General features: G+C 36.7%; 1 protein-coding gene across 2 annotated transcripts; it reads right to left on the reverse strand.

The window, feature by feature from the left end:
* Positions 1-1,671: 1,671 nt before the first annotated feature.
* On the reverse strand, positions 1,672-16,547 carry crmp1 (collapsin response mediator protein 1). 2 transcript variants are annotated; one of them, XM_051118572.1, is made up of 14 exons: positions 15,849-16,547; positions 12,866-12,954; positions 11,565-11,749; positions 10,107-10,271; positions 9,629-9,690; positions 9,462-9,542; positions 9,307-9,375; positions 9,094-9,214; positions 7,794-7,950; positions 5,408-5,549; positions 5,156-5,326; positions 4,742-4,921; positions 3,994-4,159; positions 1,672-3,185 (listed from the first exon to the last, which is right to left on the reverse strand). In XM_051118572.1, the coding sequence occupies exons 1-14, from the start codon at positions 16,182-16,184 to the stop codon at positions 3,094-3,096; spliced, it is 2,016 nt and encodes a 671-aa protein (XP_050974529.1). In that variant the 5' UTR covers positions 16,185-16,547; the 3' UTR covers positions 1,672-3,093. The 2 variants fall into 2 exon arrangements, with proteins under 2 accessions (XP_050974529.1, XP_050974536.1); XM_051118579.1 differs by lacking the exon at positions 15,849-16,547 and adding an exon at positions 13,816-14,069.
* Between the last annotated feature and the right edge of the window lie 3,349 nt (positions 16,548-19,896).

Consider the following 19,896-nt stretch of genomic DNA (forward strand, 5'->3'; position numbering starts at 1 on the left):
AGAATAATAGATACTTAAAGGGATATTAGATAGGTGAAAAATTTGTCATCATTTACTCACCCTCTGGATTTTCCAGACCTGAATGAATTTCTTTCTTTTGTGGAACACAAAATAAGATATTTTGAAGAATGCTGGTATACAAACAGTAGCTTTCGTAATATTTTTTTTTTCCCTACTATGGAAGTCAGCAGCTACCAGCAACTGTTTTGGTATTATGTTACCAGCGTTCTTCAGATTATATTTTGTGTTCAACAGAAAAAAAAAAAAAAAAAAAAATCATAAAGGTTTGGAACAACCAGATGGTGTGCAAATGATGACAAAGTTTCTTGGTGAACTATCTCAGAGAACAAGTACTAAGCAGGACATCTAGTGGTGAACATATGACACTACAGATGAAAACGTTATTTTTAAAGGGGTCATCAGATGCTAAGTTCACTTTTACATGTTGTTTGAACATGTAATGTGTGTTGGCAGTGTATGTACAAATTTACACTATGATGATAAAAATCCATCCAGTGGTTTTTAATTAATCTGTAAAAATAATATCCCCTTTTTCAAATCGAGCCGTTCTCAGATGCCTGTCGTTGTGGCGTCACACTGACAGAGGCCACTCCCATGATAGTTGATTGACATGAGCGTTTTACCTCAGATCAGTTGTAACATTCCAGCCTCCATATTTTGATGCCGGAGCAGGGATGTAAGTTAGACAAGAACTGAGCGATTGAGGTGTTGTGTTGCTGGATGTAATAATGAACGTAGTGGTTGTCATTTACTCCCGACATCTGAGCTGCTGAAGATCAAAATCATTTGTGACCCAACTTCACTTACAGCAGAAGTGAGTATAAGGGTTTTTTTATGATTTTTTTGCGATCGTCTTTTCTAATAATGTGCTAATTAGCAAGTTTAGCGGCTAAACGCGGCTAAAGTAAACATGCTCGTCACTCCACAGAGAGAAGAGAGGGGCGGGGTGAGCAGAGCTCATTTGCATTTAAAGCAGCCTCGACCAGAATGGGATGATTTTTGCAGAGCTGATTTTGGCAAGGTCAAAAGGGTGTTGTTTTACATTACCCTTTTTAACCAAAGTATATTATAGACTTTTCATTAAGACCCTAAAGAATCATATCGAATTGTGGAAAATGGGCATCTGATGACCCCTTTAAAGTGAAAAATGACAGTTAATTTAGTCTGTCTTTCTTTCTGGCCCTGTTTTTGGGAAAGGACTGGAAAATTCCTTTACATGCGTCTTTTTTTCCCTTTGCAGGTGGTGAAGTAATATTTGCGTGTCTTCTGTGTCTTATATCTTTATTAAGAATCTCACAGGCTTGTCTTTAGGCTTTCTCTTTTTTCATCTTTTAATCCATTTTTGTTTTTTTCAGATGTGTGACTTTTGCTCTGTCCGTCTCCATGCTTTGTTTTTGCAGGTGGTAGAGTTGCATATTCCATTACATGAACAGTATGTTTTGTTTTTTGTTTTTCCGTGGACAATACTGGTGGAAATATTCAGCATTTATTTGTTGTCAAGATTTGTGTACTACAGATATTGACTATCAAAAATACATTATATTATGACAAATAAGGGAAATCAGTGAAATTCAACCCCAGTTTATGCCTGTCAGATTTGGTTAATTCAGAAAAAGACAATCTCACACAAGTGAAACACACAGCAGCAGCTTCAAAAACATCTATTTATGAACTTTATTTCACCATAGCAAAGTGAATATCATTATCAACAGTCAATGAGTGCATTAGTGGGTATCAGTCTACAAAAACTAAAATGGCATTGGTCATAAACACTATATATACCATAGGCAATACAAAATCACAATGGGGTACAGAAAACAATACAGCAGGCTTGGCCTCGTATTGGTCCAAAACAAGAGCGATCACCATTTATCCAGTGGAAGTTCGGTATTAAGACTTTTAGCGTACAGTACACAGTGACTAGGCAAATGCCACTTGGATGTGGAGCAATACTGTGGAAATCTCACAATAGAAAAAAACAGGCAGATGAAATGGCATTTTCAGCTCTATTTGAATGCATGTGTGACTTGCTTTTCCAAATGTGATAATTTGCATTGCAGATGAGAATGTTGCAGATAAAAATCTTGCTGCTTGCATATAGTTGCATTCTTTGCTTATGCATTTGTGATACTGAGGTAATGTGAATACCTTCTCTAGTCAACATCTAATTTTGCAATAAGCAAAATCTACACAGCCAAGAGCTTGAAGGAGCTAAAATGGCATGCAGCCTTTTTCACTAAAGGTAAAATTCAAATAAAAAGTGATATAACAGTTCTCTTGTAAAACAATTCAAATTTGATAAGTGATATAAAGTATAAAGAGCATAAGAATTAAAAGGTCAGATGTCAATAATACCAACATCTAAAAGTGAGATCATGCAATCCATCACCATTCTTTACCACAAACAGACTGATAATACAGAATTAAAAACATTTCAGTGCACAGAGAACACGAGAGTTAAAAGTGCTTTTAATAGCAGATCGTCACTCAGCTTTAGAATGTACTTATTAGTGGCACATCTATGCCAAAACTGATCTCAGACCTGCATTCTAGCACTTTTCCCTTATTATCACTATTACAAGTTATCTTTAGTTCTGCAAGTTGTCCAGTAGGAGGAGCACCATTTTGTGGGATGACTAGTGACCGGCTTCACAGGGCTTTAAAGCAGGACATTTTCACAAACACTGGGGTCACATCAGCAGAATGAAGGTTTTAATAACTCGTAAATGTGAGTAATTATATCAGCATTGTTCAAATGCTACTCTTTCTAAAATTTGTTACGGATATAAAGTATTTTCTAGTGATTGTCTAGCTATCTATAGATATCTGTCTAGATATGTTGACTGTTTTGTACATTGCACACTGTAATACTGACTGTAGATGGGACATTTACTGCACAGATAAGGTACAGTGATATTTTGACATGCATACGTTGCACAAAAATCTTTTAAAGCATAGCCCTGTGAGAGGAGAATACTGATGATTTGTCAACAGATAGAGGTGTAATAATACTCACACACAGACACATACATACACACGCGCTCTCAAAGTCACATGGGAGCTGCAGAAGGCTCAACCAAGGCTGGTGATGTTGGAACGGCCACCAGGGGGTGCTACAATGCGGTGGCCAGAGCGCCGAGGAATGTTGTCGTCTATTTGAGCCCCTGATAGTATGAAAATAATCATAAAAATATATACTTGCTGTAAAATACTGAGAAATAAATTGATACATTATTCAAAGGAGTTTGGGAATATTATTTTCTTAAAGGGATAGTACCCGAAAATTACATTTCTGTCATTAATTACTCACCTTCATGTCGTTCCAAACCCGTAAGACCTTAGGAACACAAAGATATTTTTGATGAAATCTGAGAGCTTTATGAACTTGCATAGACAGCAACGCAAGTAGCTTCATAAAATTAAGGTTGAACCACTGATGTCACATGGACTACTTTATCGATGTCCTTACTACCTTTCTGGCCTTTAACGTGGCAGCAGTTATTGTCTATGCAGGGTCAGAAGGCTCTCGGATTTCTTAAAAAATATCTTAATTTGTGTTCTGAAGATGAACAATGGACGAGCATTTGAGATTAAAAAATATTTAAATTGTATTTTTAAATGAAAATAACTGATCGTTTTGCTAGATAAGAATCTTCTTCCTCAGCTGGGATCGTTTACAACCACATTTGGTATCGTTTGAAGCCGTATTTAAACTGCATTTTGGAAGTTCAAAATCAGGGCACCATATCAGTCCAAAATGCTGAAATGTTTTCCTCAAAAAACACAATTTCTTTAGGACTGAAGAAAGAATGACATGAACATCTCGGATGACAAGGGGGTGAGTACATTATATGTGAATCTTTGTTTTGGAAGTGGACTTCTCCTTTAATGACAGAATTTTTATTTTTGGGTTGAACTATCCCTTTAAGGAATATGTTAATTAGAAAAGGTAATTTCCTCTATGGTCCTCACCTGATAGGCTGAAGTTAGACTGATGCAAGTTTCTGATTGGTGGAGGCTGGTGTGTAGTGGGCGAGGTCTTGGCAGAGGGTGCTGGGGTTATGTATTTGGGTGTCGCTGGGACATCATATACTGGACCATCATACATCCCACGAGAAACTCCCTGCTTGCTCATCACCTGCCAAACAACAGTAAATATCAGGTTTGGTGTTACTTATATAAACTGAGACATGAAGTAGAAGTTTGATAATCCACTAATTTTAACCAGTTTTGCATCTTTTTGCATTGTGAAACACATCTAGTTCATTATTATTATTCTGTTTTTTAGCAAACGTATGTTTGGAAAAAAAATACTGAACCCTTTATGTTACTACACTATTGTTAAAAAGTAAATTAAATTTTTAAAATAATTTTTTTTTTTTATTTAGCAAGGATGCATTGAATTGATCAAAAGTGGCAGGAAAGACCTTTATAATGTGATTTCTATTTCAAATAAATGCTTTTCTTATTAACTTTCTATTCTTCTTAAAAAATATCTTTTTTAAAATTCAATTAAAAAATATATTAAAATATAAAACAGTTATTTTAATTAACAGTAAATTTACAATATTATATTTTACATTAAAAATCAAACTGAGCCCAAAATGGTAGTGTATATACAACATTACTTGAAAATAATTTAATATATACAACATAGCTAACTGAGAATGAGTGAAGTAATTGAGTGAAGGTCATTGAATTAATCAATGAAGAGTCATACCTTGTTGCGGTACTTAATGCGCTGGTAGGCAATGTCAGGGAAGGGCTTGCGGGATATGAAACGTCCAGTCCCCTGCTGAACCTGAAGCTTCCCTTCCTCAAACACAATCCTACCCTGACTAACCACATACACTGGGCCACCATGACACTCCATCCCCTCAAAAATATTATACTCCAGAGCCTAGAAACAGAACAAGAGAAATATACTAGACAAAAAAATCCTTTCTATTTTGACATATTTTCCATTGTTTTTCATGTATAAAATCACCATTAATATTTTGAAATCTTTTAAGATTTAGAGAAAACTTTAGTTTTTAAAATGTATGTATTATAGTGGAACAATCCTCATCCCATTACAGATATAAAAATGCCCAAAGTACTTAAACTTTGTAAATTAAAAATTGTCAATCCTCACCGACTGCTGTGCTTTAGCTGTGATGGTCTTGATCTTGTCAGGGTCCCAGATAACAATGTCAGCATCCGAACCCACTGCTATCCGACCCTTACGGGGGTACAGGTTGAAGATTTTGGCTGCATTAGTGCTTGTAACTGCAACAAACTGGTTTTCATCCATCTTCCCCATAGCCTGTAGGGAACAAATTGAGTGGTGACTGATAAATGCAATTTCTACTTAAATTCATATAAACATACATGCAGATGCACTTACCACAGCTTTGTCCCAAACAAAACCCATTCTCTCCTCCACTCCATTGGTTCCCTCGGGTATAAGGGTAAAGTTGTCCTTCCCTATGGCCTTTTGAGAAGTGCTGTAAGCACAATGTCCACTACCTACGACCTGCAGATCCCCACTGAAGAGAATGAAGATTAAGAGAAATGTAAGTACAGGGGCCGCAGCTCCAAAAAGAACATGACCTGCCCTCTAGAGCTAGTCGGGCACATTTTTATTTAGAGGTTCTATAATGTGTCATGTGAACTGTACACTACTGTTCAAAAGTCTGGGGTAAGGACGATTTTTTAATGTCTCTTATGCTTACCAAGGCTGCATTTATTTGATCAAAACTAAAAAACTGTAATATTGTGAAATATTATTACAATTTAAAATACTGTTTTATTTTAATATGTTTTAAAATGTAATTTATTCCTGTGATTACAAAGCTGAATTTTCAGCATTATTACTCCAGTCTTCAGCGTCACATGATCCTTCAGAAATCATTCTAATATGTTTCCTTAAGAAACACTTCTTATTATCAGTGTTGAAACCAGTTGTGCGGCTTTTAAATTTTTATGTGAAAATTGTGATACATACACTGCCAGTCAAAAAGTTTTGAGCAGTAATCTTTTTAATGTGTTTTAAAGAAGTCTGCTCACTAAGCCTGCACTTATTGCTGAAGTACAGCAAAAACAGTACATTTTAAAATGTAATTTATTTATGCGATTTTAAAGCCACATTTTTAGCATCATTATTTCAGTCACATGATCCTTCAGAAATCATTCTAATATTCTTATTTGCTGCTCAAAAAACATTTATTATTATTATTATTACTGTGGAAAACAGGTTATAAGAACAACTTTTATCTCAAATAGAAATCTTCTATAACATTATATGTCTTTATCATCAATTTTAATCATCCTTGCTAAATAAAAGTATTAATTTCTATAATTTATTTACCAGAAAAAAAAAAAAAAAAAAAAAAAAAAAATTACACTGACTCCAAGCTTTTGAATGGTATAGTGTATAATGTTACAAAAACTTTTTATTTTAGATAAATGCTGATCTTTGGATCTTTCTATTCATCAAAGAATCCTGAAAAAAATTACCCAACTGTTTTAAATATTGATAATAATAGTAATAAAAGAATGTTTCTTAAACACCAAATCAGCACATTAGAATGACTTTTGAAGGATCAAGTGACACTGAAGACTTCTTTAAAAAACATTAAAAGTCTTACTGTCCAAAAACTTTTGACTGGTAGTGTATTTCTTCAGCATTCTTTGATGAATAGATCTTTCAGATAAAACAGCATTTATTTTAAACAGGAATCTTGTATGATTTAAAAGCTTACTGCTCAATTTTAAATTCATTACAAGCGCCATGGATATTACACTTCAAAGACCTAAGGGATGCATATGACAACTCTTTGCTATTTTACTAGGTCATGTCCTCAAATATCTCTTCTATCTTTTGACCAACCAGCTTAGCTACTAAGAGATAGTAGACTGAGAATTAAATATTAAAGATATTTCCACTGAACTGACACTAGATTTGCTTATTGTGCAATCAGCATCATGTAAATTACAATCTTTTCTGTGTAACTGAAATGGTTTCTTTATGTGGGTTAACCATAAAATCAGGCCCAACTGCCACTGTCCGCTTCAATTAAATATTTGCAATACAAATAGATGTAAGCATTCATAATGCTCATGGATTTGTGTTACTGTTATACAGACAAAAGGTGCACATGATGAAATGCTAAAAATAATTCCAAAGATCATATGTTTTGAAATCCACAAGATGCAACACCACACATCTACACAATCCAACTGAATTCTTGTATTTGCCTCCTATATTTAACGTTTAATACATATAAAAGATTCATTGATCTTGTTCTAGAATTTCCTCTCATCCTTTGGACCAGACTAATGTATCTATGCTAAAAATAAATGTCCTCTCTCCAGCTGCCTCGGCCTGCCTCTGTGTGACAGTGTGTGTAATTCTCTGTGGCTGTGAATGTGTGTGTGCATGTGAAAGTATGTGTGGCTGTGGATGTCAACATAATGACATCTCTCCCATAGTCTAGCAGCCTGCAAGTCTACAAGTTATATGTGTGTGTGGTGGGGAGGGAGGAGGAAAAGGAGGGTGCTCTGTAACCATGGCAACAGGAGATGAAAGCCTGATCTATTTTTAGAAATGGGGCCAGGAAAAGGTGTGTCTGCGGTCTAGGTGTAGCAAAGAGCCCAAGTAATCGAGAGAGTAGATAACAAATTGGTAGATAGTGCCACTTGGCATAAGACTCCAGTATTACACTGCATCCACGCTAACTGGTGAATGTCACAGATGTCTAAAAATGCAGAAATAACTTAAAATTATTTACCAGGCCAGTAGAGAGTGAAGGTGGTCAGGTGTTGTCGGGTCAGGGCTAAGTGGTGGAGAGGTCACATAGGCTGCTGCTTTCGCCCAGTTTTTGCTCCAATAGTGGGATCCATCGGTTGCCAAGCTGGCTGTGATTGGCTCACCAAAAACCACAGAGCCTACAGCCAGTGGAATGAAGAGAATAAGTTCATAAATTGTAGGATTTACATATTCAAGTATTGCAATAAAATAATATGGTGTTTCTTTCACCAGGGAAAATACTGAGCAGCACTTTCTTCAACAGTGATAATAATAAATGTTTCTTGAGCAGCAAATCAGCATATCAGAATGATTTCTGAAGGATCATGTGACATTAAAAACTGGTGTAGCTAATCAAATACAGCCTGGGTGAGCATAAGAGACGTCTTTTAAAGGATTAGTTCACTTCCAGAATTAACATTTTCTGGTAAATTACTCAGCCCCATGTCATCCAAGATGTTCATGTCTTTCTTTCTTGAGAAGAAATTAAGGATTTTGAGAAAAACGTTCCAGGATTTTTCTCCATATAGTGGATTTCAATGGTGTCCAATGGGTTGAAGGTCCAAAGTGCAGTTTCAATGTAGCTTCAAAGGGCTCTACATGATCCTAGCCGAGGAATAAGGGTCTTTTCTAGTAAAACAACTGTCATTTTCTGAAAAAAAAAACTATATACTTTTTAACCACAAATGCTTGTCTTGCACTAGCTCTGCGATGCATATACGAATCTTCACGCACTGTGTAATCTCGTTGGAAAAGTCACCCACGGTTAGTTCTTTGTCTGTGTATTTCGGTTTAAAAAAGGTAGGGTTGGGGCAAAAAACTCCATCTCATTTTCTCCTCCAACTTCAAAATCATCCACGTTTGACTTTCTTTGCACGTTCGCATTGTAAACACTGGGTCAGTACTTCCGCCTACGTCAAGTGTGACCTTTCCAACACGACTACACGTGAGGTTAAGCTAATGCAAGACAAGCATTTGCAGCTAAAAAGTATATCAATTTTTTTTTTTAGAAAATGACTGATCGTTTCACTCCATAAGATCCTTATTCCTCGGCTGCAATCATGTAGAGCCGTTTGAAGCTGCATCGAAATTGCACTTTGGACCTTCAACCCACTGGCCACCACTGAAATCCACTATATGGAGAAAGAACCTTAATTTCTTTTCGACTGAAAAGAAAGGATGACATGGGGGTGATTAAATTATCAGGAAATTTTAATTCTGGAAGTGAACTAATCCTTTAATGTGAATTCAGCATGCAACAATATTTCACAATATGCAGTCACCTTTCTTCCGTGCATTGGCCACAGTATCAGCTGCACTCTTGCTCATCACTTTGGTGATGTAGACAGGGCAATTGACGCGGTTGCCAAGGGTGATAGTACGGAAAACAGCCTCCGCCTCCAGCTGTGAAACAGACAACCAATTACTTCAGGATGCTTCACTCTGCTGAAACCGACTGGATAAACAGTTACTCAGTTAAACTTCTTAGATCCCACCTCCTCTGGACGGCTCAGTGGGTGGCCCTCTGGACCAGTGATGCCCATTCCCAAGATTTTGCTTTGTTCCTTTAACACAGATATTGAAAAAACAATATTTGGCACCAGTATGTGTTTAAAAACTGAATGGTGTTTGCTCATTAGACAACAAGTACCTGTGCTATCAGATCTCCATTTTCTGCATGCACCAGCACCACTGCACCCAGCTCCTTAAGGAATGAAAATGCTTCATACAACTAGATGAGAAAAAGAAAGATCATATTTGTTATTTTATTGTATTACAGTACAAACTGTTCTATAGATAGAAGCATAGATAGCTAACCTGAGAGTCAGGCATTTGAAATAACCCTTTGTAGGCCATGAACACTTGGAAAGAGTTGATTCCTGCCAAAAGAAGAGCGCTTGTATTTCCAAAGACATACCGAACTGTTCAAAAGTTTTAAGTGTGTAAGACTGTTTTGAAAGAAGTCTCTTATTTTCACCAAGGCTGCATTTTATACAAACTACAGTAAAACTGTAATATTGTGAAATATTATTTATTTGAAACAGAAATCTTTTTAAACATTATAAATGCCTTTACTGTTACTTTTGATCGGTTTGAGTCCTTGGTGAATAAAAGTTTTTTTATAATTGACTGACCCAAACTTTTGAACGGTTGTAAGTTAACAGTCATCGGAATTTGGCAAATTTTGGCAAGTGGCTCTGAAATATCAGTATGATCAGTATATGTGGCTTTACAAAAACTTTTAACTTTGCAAATAACACTTTTAGATACTGTAACATCTTTAATATGTGTCCACCTTTTTCCTGTACCAGCTGTTCCAGCTCCTCCTTTACACCTTCATGCCAATGAGGGATATCCACATGAAGTGAATAATCACAGCAGGACTTCTTATCAGCCGCCTCCTGCCACTTCTCAAAGGCCTCCAAAAGACTGTCACCAGGCTGTGGAGTCACATGGTCAACTGAAACAGAAGATGATGGATTCTGCTTAAAGTTTCGGTTGATTTTTGAAGATTTTTTGAAATATTTTCTATTAAAGATGCTGTTACTTTGCTGCTTTAGTCCTTGATTACTAATTAATTTCTATGTTCCTTGAAGACTCTTTTCACTCTTAGCTTGAAATCCTGTTACTCAACAGCTAATAGTTCTAATTCACTGTTTAAAGAAAATTAGCTATTGTAAAAGTAGCTATTGTAAAAAAAAATACCTCTTGGCTCAGACTCCTAGAGAAAATCAAATCTGATTGGCTGTAACTGACATGCAGGACCTAGGGCATGTCCTTGTAGCAGGCAACAACAGACATATTTGGGACACTGCTTTACTCTCACAGGGAGATGCAAGTGAGTCCCAGTCCAGGCTATTTGTATTCCTTGCTAAGGAAGTTGCTCGGAACATTTGGCACAGCATCCTAAATATTCAAAATACTTGAATCTTTGCCCAAGTGAGACAATCCTGAGATCAAATGTAATTTTAAAGGGGTCACGGATGCCCCTTTTCCCCAAGTTGGTATGATTCTTTAGGGTCTTAATCAAAAGTCTATAACATACTTTGGTTAAAATTTCTCAATAGTAGTGTAAAACACCCTATTTACCTTGTCAAAAACAGCTCTGTTCACAGTGAACTGTTTCGATGCATGTCCCTTTAAATGCTAATGAGCTCTGCTCACCCTGCCCCTCTCTTCCATGGGGTGACCAGCAGTTCTCTGAGATTGTTAACTTCAGCCGCATTTGTCGCAGAACTTGCTAACTAACACATTATTAGGAAAGGTGGTTTGTAAACATTAATTAAAGGGGTGGATTCTCTTTAAAAAAAAGTAATCCTCTGCGTCTTTAGCGGCTCAGATGTCGAGAGTAAATGATGACTGCTATGTTCATTATTACATCCAACAACAAAACACCCCAATCGCTTAGTCGCTCAATCCCCTGCTCCGGAGTCAAAACAATGGAAGACTGTTTTACAGCTCACTCAGCGCGGATCCACGCTAAAATGGCCATGTCAGTCAACAATCGTGGGATGGGCCAGTTCAGAACTACGTCACTCTGCCAAGAATCTGTGAACGGCTTGATCTGAGAAAGTGTTATGATTTATGGGGATTTAAAAAACCATTGAGTAGATTTTTGTCATTATAGGGTGGTTGTGTATACACACTGCCAAGACACATTTCAGTTCAAACAACATGTATAAGTAAATTTTGTATCCGATGACCCCTTTAAGTCCAGTTTTTAAAGACAGGTTAACAATTCATCCAGACTTACTGATCATGGTAGTTCCTCCTGCCAAAGCAGCTTTGGTGCCCTGGTAGAAGTCATCCACAGGTGGAGTGCCCAGGTAAGGCTTATGCAGGCAGGTGTTCACATCAATACCTCCAGGAATCACCATGCACCCATTAGCCTCAATCACCTTCACGCCTCCCGGCACAATCAGGTTCTCCCCAACCTGTCTGTAAGAGAGATTTGATGGTTTTATTAAGAGCAAAGAAGGCCAGGGAAGGGGAATATTAATGGGACCAAAAACATACACTACCAGTCAAAAGGTTTTGGACAATAAGATTTTTCATGTTTTTTAAAGAAGTCTCTTCTGCTCACCAAGCCTGCATTTATTATATCCACAGTACAGCAAAAAATGTAAATATTTGGACTATTTCAAATAACTGCTTTCTATTTGAATATATTTTAAAATGTAATTAATTCCTGTGATCAAAGCTAAATTTTTAGCATCATTACTCCAGTCTTCAGTGTCACATGATCTTTCAGAAATCATTCTAATATGCTGATTTGCTGTTCAGGAAATATTATTATTATTTATTATTATTTAAAAGAGTTGAGTACATTTTTTCAGGATTCTTTGATGAATAGGAAGATCCAAAGATCAGCATTTATCTAAAATAAAAAGCTTTTGTAACATTATACACTATACCATTCAATTTTTTAGGTAAAGAAATTATAGAAATTAATGCTTTTATTTAGCAAGGATGTTTTAAATTGATAAAAAGTGATGATAAAGGCATTTATAATGTTACAAAAGATTTCAAAAGAAATCAGAATATTAGAATGATTTCTGTAGGATCATGTGATTGAAGTAATGATGCTACAAATTCAGCTGTGAAATAACAGGAATAAATTACATTTTAAATATATTCAAATAGAAAACAGCTATTTTAAATAGTAAAAATATTTCACAATTTTACTGTTTTTGCTGTACTTCAAATAACTGCAGGCTTGGTGAGCAAAAGAGACTTCTTTAAAAAACATTAAAAGTCTTACTGTCCAAAAACTTGACTAGTGTCCTACATGTGCACTATATTTCACAACATATTTAAACATTGGTATATAATTGAAGCATAAAGGTTGCCACTATAGAGCTTCATACGGTGCAAAATAAAATATGTTATGAAATACTATGCTATTCACATTATGTCATTCTGTTGACAGCCATGGAGCCATTTACTCATTTACGTGAGTAGGTTTCATGCATGCATTATTTATATTTACATTAATGATGTGCAATCGCTAATGAAAAATTGCATTGTGCTTTGGAAAAAGTGTGCATGTCTTACTTAATAATTCCATCTTCAACATAAACGTCAGCATATAGCGACTGGTCATCATTAACCACTCTTCCACCTTTAATCAGCAGCCGCTCACTCTGTAGAAGACAGGAAGAGAGAGAAAGAGCAAGAGAATGATTGATTCCAGCAGCAGTTTAAACCTTATTTTACCTGCTATATTTGAACTTCAGTGAAGTGCTCTTACAACCACTGATAAAAGAGCCTTCTGCACAGTTTCAGCCTCACACTCTGTGAATGGGTGGGGTTCTATGAACAGAGAAGAGCAAATGTGGTAATGTGGAAAGATGTTAGGTTGCCATGGTAACCTCGCATCATCCAGTTGTCAGGAAGGCACATACCCTGGTGCTTTCCTTAGCTGAATTAGGCTTCATATTCAGAGCAAAAAAAAAAAAAAAAAAAACCTCAACATATGCGCTATTCCTAGATGTCAACCAGGCACAGATTGCAAAGATTGCTTTAGTCAAGGATTAGGATCGTTCTAATCCATTACTCATAACTACAGGCAAAAATACAGACGTAGGGCTCATATTCCTATGTTCTTTTGTCTTAATGTGTGCACTGGCATTTAAAAAGTGTCTGTTTATTCCAGATTTCTGTTCTTGGCGACAGACCCTGTTGCGTCTCGTCCGCATATGCACTCGCCATTTGTCAAGTGAAACGCGCCCAACAAAGCTCCTGTAGATTCATGCACAGATTCATTATTTATTCCGGCATCAATTTTAAATACAAACGGAGCATTCGTCGCTTCATGCACGGCAGGGATGTGCCTGGCTTTGCCACACTGTAGCCGTAATGGTCACCTTTCCGTTGGCTGATTTCAGTGCTCTTCTAAGCGGCCTCTGCTTTGTTGGGTCGCTAAGAATTTAATCCCTTCTCGTTTCCCCCATGCGCAGGATTTGCCGGGGAGCAGCAGGATCGCCTCGCAGCCGGTGTCTTACCGTCAAATGCGGGATGTTTTTCTTTCCCTGGTAGCCCGTCCCAGACATCTCTCCTTTATGATTTGAGGAGATGAACAATGAGCAGTCACCCGCTTCTTTGTGCCACCAACCCACTTAACGAACTAGCGCTCCTTTAGTGCTGCACAAGCGAGCGCCTCTCCCGAGGGGTGTGTGTGTTTCAGTGTATGTGTGTGTATGGGAGCGTGTATCTGTTCGCCTGTACGAAGACGTGTTTTGTATTGGAGTGTATGTTGGAGCGCCCCCCTCACATGAAACAAAGAGAGAACTGGGCGAGATTTGGCAGAGAATGTCGGTGTTTATGGGTCAGGAATCGACTAATAACAGTTTTGTAAAATAATTTTTAAATTCAAAATAGTTTATAAATAACGTTCCTTTACCATTAATAAGGAAAGTAGACATTTTTGCATTCTTGGAATGCTACAAATCAACGTTCCTAGAATGTTGAGGATGTTTTGGAAGCATTATGGTAACCTTAAAACGTCGTTCCAATAAAACTGGGCATTTTCGCGCTTTTATAGAACATTTCACCATTCTATTACCACACCAGAATGATTGCTAAACCTTTTTGAACATAAATTAGTTAGCAGGTAATAAATCAACATATCTGAGCTAATAGCTGTTTGTTACTGTAAAACGATAATAGGATCATAATAAGATAATAAAGATCACATGATAATCTAAAGTTAATGAAAGCTTACAAGCAAACGTGACAGTAATGCAACAGATATTTACTAAATAACAGAAAATGCAACTTTTCACAAAAACAACTTATAGGCCTATATACACTATCAAAAGTTTTTGAACAGTAAGTCTCTTCTGCTCACCAAGCCTGCATTTATTTGATCCAAAGTAATTTTTACTATTTAAAATAACTGCTTTCTATTTGAATATATTTTAAAATGTATTTTTTCTGTGATTTTAAAGCTGAATTTTAGCATAATTACTACAGTCACATAATCCTTTAGAAATCATACTAGTATTCTGATTTGCTGATCAAAACATTTTTATTATTATAACATGATCATTATTATTATTATTATTATTATTATGCAGAATGTAGAGCAGAGTAGACTTTTTTCAGGTTTCTTTGAATAGAAAGTTCAGAAGAGAAGCATTTATCTGAAACAGAAAATCTTTTGTAACATTATAAATGTCTTTATCATCCCTTTAGATCAATAAAAAATACTGACTCTAAGTTTTGGAATGGTATAGTGTATAATGTTACAAAAGCTTGCAGATAAATGCTGATATTTGGATCTTTCTGTTCATCAAAGAATGCTGTTGATGTTCAGCTTTGAATTTACCTTTGATCACAGGAATAAACTAGATTTTAAAATATATTCAAATAGAAAGCAGTTATTTTAAAGAGTAAAAATATTTCACAATATTAGCGTTTTTGTTGTATTTTTGATCAAATACATGCCTTGAAATAAAAGACTTGGTGAGCAGAAGAGAATTCTTAAAAAAAAAAAAAAACATTAAAAATCTTACCTTTAAAAAAACTTTTAACTAGTTGATTAGTGTGTGTATATAATATAGCATAGGAAATTCAGGTAATGTCCATTACATTTAAACTTTTTACTTACAGTAAAATTCCAGTATTGGATTGTAATTTTGGTAGCACTTTATTTCACAGTTCTGTTCCTCATGTACATACTATCTACTTATTGTAGTAATTACAATAACTAGGTAATAAATAAGTATTAACCCTACCCCATGTAGGCTAGTTACCTTATATTACCACAACCGAGGTACACTGTAAATAAGTGTAAGTACACGTACTGTAAAATGAAGTGTAACTAGTATGGTAACTTGGTAGGCTACAGTTAGCTATATAATGTTTTTACTTTTGCAATTTATGTCAGAACAATACCTACGCAGTATGTGCATTGTATGATTAACAAAGAGATGTTATTCTTTTATGAGAAAATCTGAATCTTATGTACTTTCATGGTTTAAGGTTCAAATTCGTCAAAAACTATTGTTTTGTCACGCATAACATTTAAGCCCACCTTCCCGTTGTTTTGATTGTAACGACACTCCTTCTCAGTCTGATCCGTGATTTCGACACCCGGACGCCCGTCGTCTCTCTCACCCGGGGAGCTGATCTCATAAGCTTCAAAATCCCCATCCACGATGCGCTCCCTGCTGCTGCTCCGTGAGCTCCTGTTCCCCTTTCTCCCTACAGCATACTGGTCAAAATCGATAGTCTTGCTATCATACGCGCCCTCCACGGAGCTGAACATTCCGTGAGACTTGTGACGCTGGTTGGGTCCAGTCGAGATGGGTTTAGCCAGGTACACAGGGAGCTCATCCTCCCGGTTCCACTGTCGCCTACAGTCCGACATCACTCACAGGAGGGAAATGATGCTCTGATACAATGATGTAGCGAGATGCCAGTGCAGAAAATCAGGTCAGCCTTGGTTTGCCTGGGGATGCGGAGGTCGCAGCTTGCAGACTGATAATGATGCTGCGATCCACTTTCCAGACAGTGTTATAATAACGCGTTTTATTATGAGCTAGTCCAAATAATATTGCATCCTCAAATCCAGTTCTGTCTGAACGTTGAAAAAAGCAAATTTAGTTACTTTGTTTTAATTTAGACCTACATTAAAGTTTTTTTCTGTTTACTTTGTCGAATTTAAAATTTGGGCAATGCAGTGTCTGCCATCCTCCATCCGAAAGTGCGTGCAAGATGAGCAAAAACACTGCAGTCAGCTGCACTGGCTTGCATAAAACAGTCTTGGTAAACGCATGGAACTTTGGAGAGCTCTAGTGGTGTTTCAGTCGTGAACGAATCGATATTTTGAAATAATCTTTGAAATGAAGAAATCTTTCTCATGCATTTAAACGCACTTACTACAACTGCTTTGGAAAACATTTTTAACAGGGTGTAAATAGGCCCTTCGTCTTGTATGTGAAAGAACAGAATAACATTTTTCGTGAACGAAATGAACGAATCAACTAGTTCTTAAACGAAGTGAATGTTTTTAAGCTATCTATTATTATCTTTTTCTATACCTTAAAAATACTGTCTCATAGTTAGACAAACAAACAAATGTTGTTGAAATTTGTGGGTTGTGCTTTCAGCGCTATTTTTGGAGTTTCATACAAACACTTTTTTTGACCGAACAACTGTTTTTAACGAATGAATGAACGAGTGAATGAATCAATGACTCGTTCATAGCAAAACAAAAGAACTTGTCGCCACCTATTGGCGTAAAGACCCAACAGCAGTCCAGTCCGTGGAAGATTTGTTTTTGTATACTGTTTACTGTATTTTCAAATTTATGTAACCATGCACTTAAGTCTTTAGAAGCTGCATCACATCTTGCTGGATTTGAATAATGAGTGTATCAAATCAAATCAAATCAAGACAACAACACAAGAATCATTCAGTTTCAGCTCTGAGTTTATTGCATTTCATTGAATATTTAATGTATTTTTAACTCTTTGGTAATTTTATTTTCCTCATTACTTTGAATATGTATTTGATTTCTATCTGCTCATAAATATGGTTTATAGTAGGTGTTAACCGTGATTAACAACCATTACTAATGAAGGACGAGGTCGGGTGGGGTTGCTATAAACCATTAAAGCTCATTTGATTAGAGAGAACAACGACCTCGCCCTCCTTTTGTCAATCACCGTGTCACACCCCCCACCACACACAACGCACTAGTGATGGGAAGTTCGGATCATTTTACCGACTCGGTCCTTTGAGTCTCGTTCAGCAAAATGAACGAATCTTTTTTCGAGTCATTTCGTTCATTTCGTTCATTTTAGCAAAATATAATTAAAATGTTACGTTTTACCTCCCTAACACATCTACTGCTTACACAAACGTTGATCACACTACAAACAAAACAAAACTATAATGCTATAAGAAACAGAAAAGATTCATTCATTGTTTACCTGGGTCTTTAGTCTATGATTCGCTCACCTCGCCTCTTATCTGACAAGTTTTCGGGTTTGAGTTGTTCGTTCATCACGTGACAGCCCAATTAGCTAACCAACGCAGTCTGAGCCGGAAAGAGAATTGATTAGTTCATCTCTCGAGTCCTCGGGTTTGAGTCGTTCGTTCATCACGTGACAGCCCTGTAATGTTAACCTATGCAGCCTGAGCCGGAAAGAGAATTGATTAGTTCATCTTATGAGTCTTCGGGTTTGAGTCGTTCGTTCATCACGTGACAGCCCTGTAATGTTAACCTATGCAGCCTGAGCCGGAAGGAGAATTGATTAGTTCATCTTATGAGTCTTCGGGTTTGAGTCGTTCGTTCATCACGTGACAGCCCTGTAATGTTAACCTATGCAGCCTGAGCCGGAAAGAGAATTGATTAGTTCATCTTATGAGTCTTCGGGTTTGAGTCGTTCGTTCATCACGTGACAGCCCTGTAATGTTAACCTATGCAGCCTGAGCCGGAAAGAGAATTGATTAGTTCATCTTATGAGTCTTCGGGTTTGAGTCGTTCGTTCATCACGTGACAGCCCTGTAATGTTAACCTATGCAGCCTGAGCCGGAAGGAGAATTGATTAGTTCATCTTTTGAGTCTTCGGGTTTGAATCGTTCGTTCATCACGTGACAGCCCCATAAGGTGAACGAACGACTCTAAAACAGGTGAACTAATTCCAGTACAGAACCTAATAGGATGTTGCGCATGCGCGACTGAACGAATCACTCCCCGAGGCGACTCGTTCGTCCCGAGTCACATTAAAGATTCGTTCAAAATGAACGAATCGTTCAAGAACGACCCATCACTACAACGCACTACACCACACCGGTCATTTACGACTCTACACGGCCCCCCCTGCACACCTACAGTCTACTGCAGGGGGGGCAACTATACCGACTTCACCTGCTTTTACATAGGCTACCACTGGGGGTCTGCACGTGAAGCGGGGTGCAAACTCGTTTTGGTCAGCAGGTAAAGTATCATGGAGTTACTACAAAGACACTTTGAACTTACCAAGAGTCATTTAGAACGCTTCCTTCCAGATTGCTATAAAGGCTCTTTATGACGTCATATTAAGTCGTCTCGGAAGGCCATTTTTGTAAATAAATACGTATGTTTTCAAATTATATAGCTATAGAACAGCTATACCATGAGTTCATTTTTATTCAAAGTAATACATTCCCCTTTCTTGTGAAAGTCACATTTTACGATATGTATATATATATATATATGTATATATATATATATATATATACTTTACCACATCTTTTACCATGTTTGTTACTTGTCGAATGCCATTTATGCATACTTTAGTTTTTATTTTTTTACTCTTTATTCTTTCCATTAATTAGCCTATTGAATGTTTAAAATTGTGATCTAAACAAAAAAAATAAAATAAACAATATCTGTATTTTTTTTTAAAGAACAAACATACAAAAAAAAAAACTGAGGTTGGTAGCTAGTTTGTTTAAAGACTGTCACAACTGTAGCACATTTAGCTTCAGCAACACCTGCACTGTTTTAATTCTCTTTCTTTTGTTTTAATTCTCTCTTATCTAAAAACTATCGAAAGTAGCCATTCTTTCCACTGAGAATACACAAAGCCTTAAAAGAGAAGTCCACTTCCAAAACAAAGATTCACATATAATGTACTCACCCCCTTGTCATCCAAGATGTTCATGTCTTTCTTTCTTCAGTCGTAAAGAAATTACGTTTTTTGAGGAAAACATTTCAGCATTTTTCTCCATATAATGGACTGATATGGTGCCCCGATTTTGAACGATCGGTTATTTTCATTAAAAAAAATACAATTAAAATACTTATTAATCTCAAACGCTCATCTTGCCTTTCTCTCCATGAACTCTGTGTATTCTGCCTCAAGACAGTTCGGTTATGTCGAACACCTCTAATCATATTTTCTCCCTCAACTTCAAAAATTATGTCAAAATCATCCTACATCGTTGCAGAGGTTCCGACCCAGTCTCTGCAACATGAACATGTTGCAACACCCTTAACAAAAAAGGTTAAACAGCAATATAGGATGATTTCGAAGTAGAGGGAGAACATGAGATGGGAGTTTTTCGTCACGAACTGAAACAAAAACAGT

This window comes from Labeo rohita, chromosome 1 (genome assembly GCF_022985175.1).
Source record: "Labeo rohita strain BAU-BD-2019 chromosome 1, IGBB_LRoh.1.0, whole genome shotgun sequence".
NCBI classification, from domain to species: Eukaryota; Metazoa; Chordata; class Actinopteri; order Cypriniformes; family Cyprinidae; genus Labeo; species Labeo rohita.

Bases quoted from the DNA above. Each gene is read 5' to 3' on its own strand.
- crmp1 (XM_051118572.1), bottom strand. From the start codon at position 16,184: ATGTCGGACTGTAGGCGACAGTGGAACCGGGAGGATGAGCTCCCTGTG. The intron at 9,691-10,106 runs GTGGACACATAT...TTCTTTTGGCAG, and splicing joins ACAGCTGGTACAGGAAAAAG to GAATCAACTCTTTCCAAGTG. The intron at 4,160-4,741 runs GTATGACTCTTC...GTTGTTTGGCAG, and splicing joins GCATTAAGTACCGCAACAAG to GTGATGAGCAAGCAGGGAGT.